Genomic DNA, 12,304 nt, shown 5'->3' with positions numbered 1-12,304 from the left:
CCTTAGTTGCTCTCACCTACCTGTTTTATCAGTATATTAGAGGAATACACCATTTTGGTCTAGGCTTGCAGTGGTGGAATGAACTGTTTCCATGTTAAGCAATTCCTGCTAAACCCCTTAAATCATGAGTCTACTGTGGCCTTCCTTACTTTGTATTGTGCTGTAGAGGATCCATGCATCTACCTGAACACCAGGCATCTTCCGAAAGAAAAGAAAATGCTTGTTTGGAAAATGTCTCATATGCAATTATGAGGAAAGCTGAGGCACAAAGGACATAGATTTAGCTAAACTGGGATATAAAAACTAGTGGAAATATTTTTGGCCAGAAACTCAATGTGGCTATCTTGCTTCTAAAACAAACTGAGGGCTGACTTATCAAGCACTAATAGCATTATGAGGAAAAACCTTAATCTAGAAAGATAAAGCTTTGCAAAGAGACTGTGTGGTGAGCTTCCTATAGCTGATTAGTCTAATCACTCAGCAGGTTTAGCTTATTAAATTAATAAACTGAAAATTAATTATTTAACAATTACAATAAAGGTGGGAAAATCAGCTTTTACATTCCCAGATCAAAGTGTGAATCATCTCATATGAAATTTTCTTTTTCTTCAAAGTAGAAATTTTTTTTCTTGTATGGGAAGTATTTTCTAAAAAAGTAGGATAGCATGACAAATTGGCAATGCATAAGATTAGCTTTATAAGACTATTTTTTAAGCTTTTGTTTTCACTGTCATTGTTTTGTACATAAAGGAGATTAGTGATCTGCTTCTCTCCAGTTAAAATAATCTGAGTGATCAAAAAGTTTTCATCTTTGTAATTTTTTAAAAAGGGAGAAAATACGTCAGATTTGATGATGCTTTACACAGACTGATTGTAGGCTTTTTCTATTTTATTATTTGTACTTCCTTTGATGTAAAAGATGTCAATTAAAAGCAAATATTTAAGAAAAATAGTAGCATCTGTCAAATATAGGTTCATGTAAATATACATGCTTTGCTGCTGGAGCTCAGTGATCTCTGTCTGTCTCCATTTTTATGTGATTCTAAAAGCTCATCTACTGTAATTTTTCAGCTAAACTGCATGCATGTTTTAGGCACTTGATAAAGCTATATTTTGAATCCATACTTCAGATGGATTTCTAGCAATTTAATGCAATTTGATTAATACTGCAAATTATGGTTTACTTGAAATAGATTTGCAGTGCAAATAGTCCCTTTGTAGTACAGCAAGGTTCTCAGAAGAACGTAGGATTGGCTTCAGTGTAATTTTTAGTGAATCAGATGTTTGTGTTATGTCAGTCATACAGTAGTTACTCAAGACCTTTTCCTTCACTGAAACACTTTTACCCAAAGTTAAGTCTTTGGGAAAGTGGCAGATGGAACTGCAGTTAACATTAATCTTCCAACCATAGGCGGAAGTTATTGGTGGCATCCTTCAGTAACCTCTGATGAGTTGTTCTCTTCCTTTCTTTCCAGTGATCTACTCATTGCTTCATCTCTGTTTAAAGTTTTCTCATCCTTTTGATCACAGGCAATGGACTAGGAATCCGAGTTGTAGGTGGGAAAGAAATTCCAGGAAGCAATGGGGAAATTGGAGCTTACATTGCCAAGATCTTGCCTGGGGGCAATGCAGAGCAGACTGGGAAGCTGATAGAAGGTAAGATAAATGTATTATCAAAAATGGAACCACGGGAGCATTGCGAGTTCGGTAGAATTATTTGTAATACACATTTTCTCTTGCACAACAGGTGTAATCTTGTGCAAGGAGTAAGGGGCATCTGAGAGCCCCTCTAAACCTCCATGAGTCTTAAAGCAGAAAAGGGCTCGTAGAATGTCATTTTATGACTTCTATAGCCAAAGAGAATTGCCATGATAAGCAGTATTATGGCATGTCTTCAGTAATATGTGCCAACATGCTGCCTACGCTGGGGGTAAGGGAATATACGTAGAGTCCAACTGTGTATCATAGATGTGTATCATCAACATATATTGTGGATGTGCTGCTTTGAAGATCTTTAACCTAGCTCGATCATCTAGGTATCTATGCTTGAGATTACTTACATTTCTTAGTTGCACAGGTGAAATAGATCACAGATCCAATTTTCTCTCAGTTACATGTACTAACTTTTTTTTAAATTCCCTAAAGTCAGACTTGTCTGAATTCATCTGATCTAACTTTAGTTTTCCAGTTTAAGATACTCATCCAGCCTGCCTCAACAGGCAACGGAGAAAAAGAATCACCTACGGAAGGGCAATTCTTTCATCTACCATAGACATCTATTTCAAGAACTGGGAATGCCTTCTGCATTTAATTGACTTTAGGACTACATTAGACTACACATCACTCTTTAGGCAGCTAAATCTAGGTGAAAAGAATTTGACTTAGTCATCATTAAAATTTCTAGGATTGTTACAAATGTGATAATTCTGTCTAATAATTTATTTTTATCTGTGATCACATAAATGGTCCCTTCTCTATATAACCATTTTCTAGTTCCTTGTTTCGTATGAATATCTGTATGCACCTCAAATGTCAGTTTATCCATGGACAAAAATATAATACATTTGTTTCTAATTCATTCAACTAATTATTTTTGTTTCTTTAATAAAGGCAGATAACCAGGAAAAAAATAACAAAAGAAAGAAGATAAGCAGGAAGAATCATTCTCCCAGGCAGAATTCAATTCACATAAGTTTTCTGAATATTAAACATGCAACATAAGTCATGATTAAATCAAAAGTACTTTGCAGATAGAAAAGCTGAGTAAATGATTAAAGAGTGTGTTTAAATATGTGTGGGTATTACAAAACAGTGTCACCTGCATTCGGCCTGCTGCTTTTCACATCCTTGGTGGTTTCTTTGCCAATATTTTAATATACACAAAATACACAAATATACACAAAAAAGGTGCACGTACACCAATGTCAATAAAATGATGTATCAACAAAAATATCTTCCTCTTTGCCCTACAGAGTTGATTCTGCCATTCATATTTAGTGGATAGTATCTCACTCATCAAATGGTAGAATAGTATTATTTATTGCACATGGCTGAGGAAAGAATTGACCTTAATTTAGTGTGTTTGAAGTGAGTATTTGTTTTGGCTCCCTCGATACAAAAGAGTAGGTCATAACTATGCTAGATCATGCATGTATTGTTACAGTACCAAGCATATAAAGAGGAGAATGTGGTTACTCAACATTTCCCTGAGACTGGACATTTCAGGGAAGAGGATGAGCAGTTACTACTTGGAATTATCCCCGGTCTTTTGGTTTCTCTTGTCAGGAACTTCTCTGGAAATTGAGGTTTAAAGAAGTCCTTCACTTAAAATATAGGTATATTTCAGCGGTGATCAAGAACATCTTGGATTTACAATAACTACAGGAGAAGTTCAGGCCCAGCAGTTTGCTTTTCAGCCTGTTCACATAATGTATTTTGAAGGTTTATTCATATTTTATAGAAAGATGAACAGGACAGTAAAATATTTATTCCTTTGTTTCATTCTCCCATCATATGATCAGTCATGTTTCTGAGCTGACTTTTATAAAAGTATCCTAGACTTGGGTATGTTGACATAAATCAACTCCATCAAAGTCACTGTATCTGTAGAATTTGTCCACACAATGTCCCAGAATATGTTTTACTATTGATGTGTTAAATGTTCTGTCAGAGAGAAAAAATCCTTTCTGCAGAATTTACCATTACTATAACATACAAGACAAACACTTCCCCCTTACTGTCATTTACCTTTTAAATCTTGCCTTTATATCTACTTTATTTTTTATGTTATTTTAGATGGCCATCATAGATCAACAAAGAATATTTGGCTACTTCACTGTTAGTTTTGTTGGTTTGTTTTAGTGGAAACATGACTGATGCACATTTAACCTCTACCCTTCAGAAGTGCTAAAATCCATTGAGGTCTTCAATCATTCTCATATTGATTTGTGTAAATCCAGCCAAGCTGCTAATGTTACCAGTATTGCTGATGTTGTTGTGTCTGAAAATAGAGGCTAGCCTTCATTTCTTTTTCAAGTTATTTGCTGTCTTTTACATCACATACCAAAAACTTTATATGTCATTATCTATAAATGATAATTACATATTAGTAATTTGTATGGTAATCATGAATCACTTTTTCTGCTGCAATGCTGTGTGACTTCAACTTAGAGTACATACCTAGTCATCAAGTAAATGTATACTAATGTCATTACATTATCTTGACTCATTAGCCTTTCTAAGAACATGATTCACTGAAAAAAATCCCATCAACTTAATTAATTCCTCTAATTCTAAAACCAGAAAACATTGGGTCAGGTCTGAAAATCTTATCAATAGCATAAGGAACAAGCACAGATTTACTGTGGTTAAGAAGGAAGCCAAAGTCCTACCTGCTGTCTGCATGACTGCATCTATGAAGAAATGACACACTTTAAAATACAGATAGCATTCCTTTCCTTTGGGAATAACAATCCATAAAATTTTAGCCTATTTAAATAGCTTTGGAGGAGTTTTAGTGCTGAAAAGTTTATTTATAGTTCTGACTGGCAAATACCAGTCATCTTGGTTCTCTCACCTTGAATTGCTTTCAGATGTCAAAAATATCTCTGATTCATCACTCACTGGCATTACGAAAACTGGAGGTGGAAGACTCATTCCATTGAGCTCATCAAGTGCAGGGACTGTATCAATTTGATAGATGTGTCTGTGCTCCCTCTTGTGTTGACAGAAACAGTTCTGTTATATTCCACCTGGTAAATCTACTAGGTGAATGGCATTTCTGCCAGCATTTTTCAGAAACGGAAGAACCTAGAGTAAAGAGCAGAAATAAAATATTCATGTGTATTACCAACTGTTACAAATTTGCTGGTTGCCCTCAGCATTCAAGTTTTCTTATGGGACCATGTCAACAGGCTGACTGGAGAAGCTGGGAACTGGTGAATCATGGGTGTCTTTGTTCCAAGTTTTTAATCAGCCAGACACTGTGTTACAATGCTTAAGCCAGCTGATATTTACTGAAATGAAGCGATTCCCTGACTTTCCATTCTCCTGGCAATTCTGGGGAAACTTGTATGGTCTAAAAGCTAATGGTGAACTTGATTTATGGTGATCTTACTGCCTTTGCTGACCCTCCACTCAACGGCAGCCCTGACACTGATCAGATTTTTGTTAACTTGTCTGAGGCTTTATGGGTGTATGTTTATTTTTAATATGTATGCCTTATTTAAATAATATCTTCCCAAACTTAAAAATAGGAAAATCTTATATAGTGAAGAAAAACCCTCTTATTGTTAAAAATACTGAAATAGCACTCCCAGTTTCTATTTTATAGCAAATATAACAATATAACATTTCTAGCATAACATGGAAGGATGCCACTTAACTTACGAGTCACAGACCTTCACTGTAGAATTTTAGCATATGAACAATCCATGCTAGCAAAGAGACAAGCTATTCAATTGAATTCAGTTGAATTTTGCATTTTATAATTTAATAAAATTATTCATCATACAGGGATACTTTAAGCTTCCCTATCCTGAATCTGGTCCAATAATAAGAAAAACTACCTGATGTACATACAGACGATGAAAGATAATGCTACCCTGTTAAAGATGTTAAGTAGGTCAGAGAAGAGAAAATGCACTGCCATTTGAGAGTTTTGTAGCAGTTAATGGTGCCCTGCCCCTCAGTCCAATCCTTAGGCACTTTTTTTTGATCTAGATTAATAGCTAGTCCCCTTAGGATACAGGAAACATTGCTCCTCAAAACATCATGAAGGTCCTCTAAGAAGACCCACCTGCAACCTGATGGCAGGTCCAAGAGTAGGTAATAGCATATCAAGCGTCCTCAGCGTCAAAGTCTGACGATGAATTCTTAAATGTATTCAGTATCTTTTAGTCCTAGATTCAACTGCTAAGATGCAGATGGTCAGTTTTCAAAATTGGTTGGTTGCCTTTAACTGTGCTGGGAGTTCCCCAGGCCACATGTCCAGTTCCCCTCAGGAGAGTATTTTGAATGAGCGGGTCCTTATTGGGAATGTCAGAGCTGTCTTTCATCTTTAGAAAACTGTGCAGTCTCGGAACTTTAAGATACCTTCAGGAAATAAAACTGAAGTCTCCCCATTCCTCTTGTCCCTATTCACTCTTCTCTTCCTTCTTCTATAGGATGTCTTACATATTCTTATATATTCGAGTCACACAATTTCCTTTTGTAAGAAGACCTTTGGTGCACAGCTCACTCTCTCTCTGACTAAAGCCCTAATATGAGGCTAAATAAACATTAGAATCATTCCACAGATTGAAACTAAGAGCCTTCCTTTGGACTGTCATGGAATGGCACATCTTATTATCTCTTGAAGCCGTGGACCATGGCCATGGTGTCAAAGAGAACACTTCCTCACAGATATCAAGCCAGTATGGGGAGAAACATGTTCACTGCTTGCCACTATACAGCTTTCCATATCAGGACTGACATGTGATGAACAAGGTGTACCAAAACATCATGCTGTGACTGGCAGAAGAGGGCCACATCTAGACCACTGGGAAGTGTTTACCACCCGAAACAGAATATGATAGGAGGAAGGAACAAAGAGCTATTTGGATTACCTCTATGGACTTCAGAGAGCAGCCATGCTCCCCACCTTCAGTTACCTGAAGAAGGAGGTAGACCCAGACCACCCTGTCAGAAGTCTGCCTTAACCAGAATGCTCTACAGCTTTCGCCCATGGTGTGGACTTTGGCTTCTAACCTAGCCCACTTCAAACATCTCGTAGCCTCAGGCTTCACAATAGAAGAATGTATACTGAGAGATTTCTTTGAAGGCAGAGAAGAAAAAGCCAGGGCTCATTGGGACCTTTGTTTATATGGCTGCAAATGTCATTACCACAGCTCTTCATTATTTCCAGGACAGACAGTTAATCAAAAAGAAAATTTCAATAAAGGCATGAGGAGGTATATATGATGGTAAAGAGAGAAGTTGTTGCTGTGTTAGTTGAAAATCTACTACAAAAAACCCAAGAATCTGTTGACCACCCAGAAATGTGGCTGAAATATGAGAGACTTGGAAATATGAGAGCCCTGCGTAGCAACTTTGAGTCTAGGGAAGCCTGCAAGTGAAAGACAACCAACAGGTTCATGGAGCGTGAGTAATCCCCCATGCTCAATGAAGTCTACATTAACTGGAGAAAAATATCTTGAGTATACTACCTACAATGCTTCCTCTGAGAAGAATGTAAATAAGGCTAATAAGCAGACTAGAGAGGAGATGGATGGTGCGGGGAGATGATTTTAACTGTACTTTGGTTGTCTCGTATAAGTAAGATGAATTTGGGAATAAGCAATGTTGGATAGTGGCTGTTGGAATATTAGCATCACTGTTTAATCTGCAAAGTATTTCCTGGGTTCCGGACAGTAACACCTTTGAATACAAGCAACTTTCTAACTCCTCCAGGTAAAAAGTGCCAATTAGCCAGCTTCCAGAAGCTGTTTCACTTCTGCCATGCCCCATGGATGTTTCCTTCATATGTTTCAGATCGTGAGTTTTGAATCATAACTTTTCAAGTCCTCGTCATCTTAAAGCATATATTTACTGGCATTGGAAACACATGGTTTATTTTAAGTCCTCTCAGATGAGCAGTGGGACATGCAACTGGATTATTGACCAGTCCATGGAAAGATTATAAAGAAAATGTTAAGAACAATTTTTCTGTAGCTTGTTTGAAACATTTTTGGGCTAGTTTGGATAGCGCCAAGTGCTGAATAACAAGACTAGACCCAGTTTCAGAAGGCCTTTTGCAAAGGCGATAACATGTGTAAAGGCTGTCCATCTTATAAAAATTATCTCTTGTCATATTATAGACATGCTTTGCATGTTGCTTGGAAAATATGATGTGGCTGCAATGGCCATGGATACTTAAATAGCTGGAAAACCAGAACAAGAGCAGTAAGTCACTATCCTTCCCCCTACTGCTCTTGCCACATTTCCCTCTTATCCCTGAGTTATAGATGGGCTCAGGTGTAACACTGATTGATTTTGGTCATCTATCAGTGGGAAGTGCAATAGGCACTGGATCCTCCTGAGTTTTAAAAGACTGTAGTGAGCGCTGCTTGCTGTTTAGCCAGCTAAAATTAGAAACATTGATCAGGGCATCACAGTGAAAAGAGATTTTCCAGTCCCCATGAAGCTAGGGATAGTGAAGAGCCAGCATCTCTTCTTGAGTCCCTCTGATAATTACACTTCTGGCAGAAAGTAGGTAGCATGATGAAGCTGGGAAATGATGAAAAGAAATTAAAAGGAACACAAGATGGGAAGGAAAAATTCTCAGAAAACTTTGGATCAGGTCTTAAATGAGCAGAAATAGTCTTCCCATCCTGCACTTCCATTTTGCAGTTGAACGGCTTTAATTTATTACTACATTGGAGAAAACAAAGAATTAACTTTACCCTGTTCTCTGAGCATTAGTCTTAGTGATTTATTGTGCTGTCCATGCTTTTTCTGTGGTGTTAGAAGAGAAGAGAGCTTGCTCTCAACATATCCCCTGGGCTACAGGCTCAGGTTTATCTGTCCCAGCAGAAACTGACTTTATCAAAGGAAATGTGCACAAAATAACAGGGAATGCCATAACTTGGCTGAAAACTTTGCCCTAAAGCTCTTTAGAAGGGACTTAATCTAAGCAAACCCCTAAATGCCCCCTATCAGCTGTAAATCTTCACTTGAGTAGCTGTGCTCCTCTCATCCATGTATTTTGTTCTGCCTTCTACTTCTTTCAAATAATCAATAAATGTGCAGCATTGTTCTTGCTAAGTGTGGCAGTGGGCATTCAGCATACAAAAAAATGCCTTTTAAATATTTATAAATTATTTTTTTAAAGGGAACGTCTATTCTAAAAGTTGTTAGTAGAAAGGACACCCAACAATATGTATCACTTGTTACAATTAACCTTATCTCTGTTAGAATGAAGAAAATAAAGAAGAAAGCTTTCTCACGCTGGTTTAGCTGTTTCATACTCAGTCTCACTGACAGTGGTCCCAATTCCGTTCTTAATATGGTAGGAGTTGAGTTGTACTGAGAGTTCAATTTGGCCTTTTGCTAAGGTATGAGAAGGAAATCAGAATCAGCAGAAGGACTGAGAATTGTTTCAACACTCATGGGGCTTACAGAAGGAAATGGGAGAAGAAAGACTTGCAGTATGAACGTTTGACACCGAGATCTGTGAGAACTGGTTACTGTTACACTGTCCACAACTTTATTTACTAAATCTGTTTTGTGGCAGTTGAAACACGCTTAGAAAATAACCCTTTTCCCTGCTTCAAAATATAGGGTATCAGTTTATGGAGATTTAGTTTAATCTTATGGTGGCAGAATGATACAATGGGGATTTTCCAAGGATGCTTCATTAGAAAACTTCTTGTATACCTAAAATATCTGTTTCAATGAGATAAAGCAGGTAATATGAGTTTGTAGTGTTTCTGCCCAGCACTGTAATTGCTCTATATTTAATTTCCCTGCTATAAAAATCAACACTGAAAATAACTATTAGAGGGTAACTTGGGTCTCAGAAGTAGTTGAGCAGCTCGATAGACTGAGCTTTCAGTATGGTTTTTTATGTAATCTGAAACAGAAGATAAAAAGAAAACTTATGGGGCACTTACAAATTTTTTAAAGCCATGAGAAAGAAGAATTAAATTAATACATATTAGGACCAGTAAAGGTCTGGCCTCTTGCATAAGACAAGTTACAGATTTTTCACTCCTGCATTTAGCCTTGTTATGTGCCACATAAACTAGTGTAGAATATACCTTCTTTATGACCAAGAACTCTGAAAATACCTTGAACAACTAATTATTGCTGAAAATCAATTTTACTGGAAAGGCCTTGTCATACAAATTGCACCAGGAAATTGGATTCTTAATAACAAATAATTTCATCAAAATATCTCTTTAGGGAGTTTCTGTTTAGTCTTAAATAGGAAAGTCTAATTTATAGAGACAAGCAAAATAACCTGGATGCTTCAAGCAGAGAGTAGATGCAAACACAGTCACTAGACGTTCTGAAAGTAATGAATTAGAGAACAATCGCAAAGGTCAGGCTAAAAGCCTTGCTTTATTCCCTTGCTTTCAGTTGTTACAGATAGTACAGGTACAGTAAATTGTATAAAAATTGTATAAATTGGATAAAAACATGAGCAAGTTACGTCTCCTACTCTTTCCAAGGGATACCATAACATCCTTACCTTCTCTACATATGCATCTTGCATGAAAAAACAAAAAAAAATTGCCAGTTGACACATCTTAGCTGAATTAGAGTTGATCTGAACTATATTGCCATTTGTACTAAACTGCACAGTTGCAGGCTAGGATTAATAATTCACTTGAAACAGAATGCCATATAATGTAGCAATCACTTAAGACTCAACAGGGGGACAAATATATTAAAATGTTCACTGGAAGAATAACCTAGATAAAACAGTGAGTTGTTATTTTCCATGATGATTGTGGCCATGGCTTTCTCAGAGGCACAACATTCCTTCATGATTTATAGCTATAAAGAATTTTATTATGTCATTCCCAGTAAGTAGCAGGTAGTCCCCTGAATCTGACAGTGGCAAGAATTTATACTGTGAATTTTGTTTTTAGATTTTTCAATTGTAAAATTTGCTTTCTTTTCTATGGTACTGGTAAGGGATTTTTTAACATTCATATATTTTATTTTGGCTACCATCTTCTGCAACACCAATTACATTAATTGCTGGCTGTTCTCTGTGCATTATTAATGTAACAAATGGCAACACGAGAGATGTACCACACATAGGATACACACCTAGTGTTCACAGTGAGAAGGTTTGAGTGTCAGTTATATTAAAATAAATGAAAAGAAATGGTCTGAACACAATTCTTTGTATGCTACAGCATCCAGAGGATGAATTCTGAGGGCTCTATACAGGGTAACTAGGTGGAAATGTATTATCTATATATTTAAATTTGATATTGGGCAAATATTCAAAATATATTACACTTTTATATATATTTACATTTTGTGAAAATGAGGGAATTGCCATTAAGACTTTAGGAAGCTTAACAATTTAATAAGAGTTTATTAAAACTTCATGTGAAGCAAAAATTCATGAATTTTGAAAAAGTCCGGAAGTAACTACTGTGACATTGATATCTCTCATGATGTGACGTACAATTAAAGCAAGAGTTGTGACTTTGCAGCCTTTGTTCTCGAGCATACACTTCTGTTTAGTGATTTTGCTCTTCAACAGCTCAGGTCAATCCTCCTCAGAAGTTCTTATCTGCTGTTTTCCTAGGAATGTATGTTGCAAAGTGCCAAGGAAAAGTCAGAGGTGGGGAGCAGTTTCTCCCTCAACTGACATGAATAGGAACTGCAGAAGTTCAGTACAGTTACTTTTTCTTGCTTGATGATCTCATTGTACTTTTTTTTCCTGGCATTATTGCACATATTTCTGTTATTCCCCAAACCACCTAGTTATGAAACAATAACTTTCTTAAAAATTATTTCCAATGAAACCGTAAAACACTCCAGTCCTTATAGGACCATGATGCTCATTCCAGCTGAATTTTCTTTAAATTTTGGGTCTTACATTGACTTTCACAAAAGGGATTGTTCATTAGTGTATTGCTATGTGGCAAACATTTGCAAATTAATAAGTAGATTATTCATACATTTATAATATGTTAATCCTTCTTCTCTTTGGATGTGGGCACTGTCAATCCAAAATAAAACATGTGTAATGACTCTACACTTTCATTTAGGTCTTGAATTGGATTTGAACAGTTTGAGTAATAATAAGATCTCACATGAAAAAGATGTAAAAAAACTGTTTGCCTTCAGATATTAAGGAAATGCAGAGAAAATACTTTGCATTTTTGGTGATGAAGTTTGCTTGTACGAAGATACAGAGTAATGAGTCTGGAGCTCTGTGTCTACTTCTAAATGCCAAGAAGAATCCCACTGAAATGTATTAATAATTTAATTTAATAATAATGTTCTTTGATCTAAAATGAGCTTTATCCACCTACCTATGTAATGTTATGCACATAAGTTGTGACTGCAAGGGTCCTTTCCCTGGGAACTCATTGCTGCCAAACCAAAAGAACATGCTAATAACTGAGAAGTATTAAGTATTAAAAAGTCCATAAGGCCTTAAGGATGATAATTTGTGTAATGAAAAAGAACCATATGATCATCCAGGAGTAATGCTTGTACTATAGTTGTTCCTTAGTCTGTGGAAGTGTAAAGGATTTTCTGTTGGTTTGTTGTTGGTTTTTTTCTTTTGATAAAT

The 12,304-nt window shown here is 36.4% G+C and overlaps 1 protein-coding gene across 1 annotated transcript in view; it reads left to right on the top strand.

The window, feature by feature from the left end:
• Positions 1 to 12,304, top strand: part of PCLO (piccolo presynaptic cytomatrix protein) — a gene marked incomplete at its 3' end in the record, with an annotated part of 153,148 nt that overhangs the window by 81,031 nt on the left and 59,813 nt on the right. The window contains exon 7 of the mRNA XM_009704876.1: positions 1,531 to 1,656. Coding sequence (XP_009703178.1) covers positions 1,531 to 1,656 — 126 coding nt within the window. The remainder of the gene's footprint in view (positions 1 to 1,530; positions 1,657 to 12,304) is intronic.

This window comes from Cariama cristata, unplaced genomic scaffold (genome assembly GCF_000690535.1).
Source record: "Cariama cristata isolate BGI_N322 unplaced genomic scaffold, ASM69053v1 scaffold1450, whole genome shotgun sequence".
Classification (NCBI taxonomy): Eukaryota; Metazoa; Chordata; class Aves; order Cariamiformes; family Cariamidae; genus Cariama; species Cariama cristata.
The sequence above is the reverse complement of the archived record's forward strand: the minus strand, read 5'-3'. Positions and strand labels throughout refer to the sequence as shown.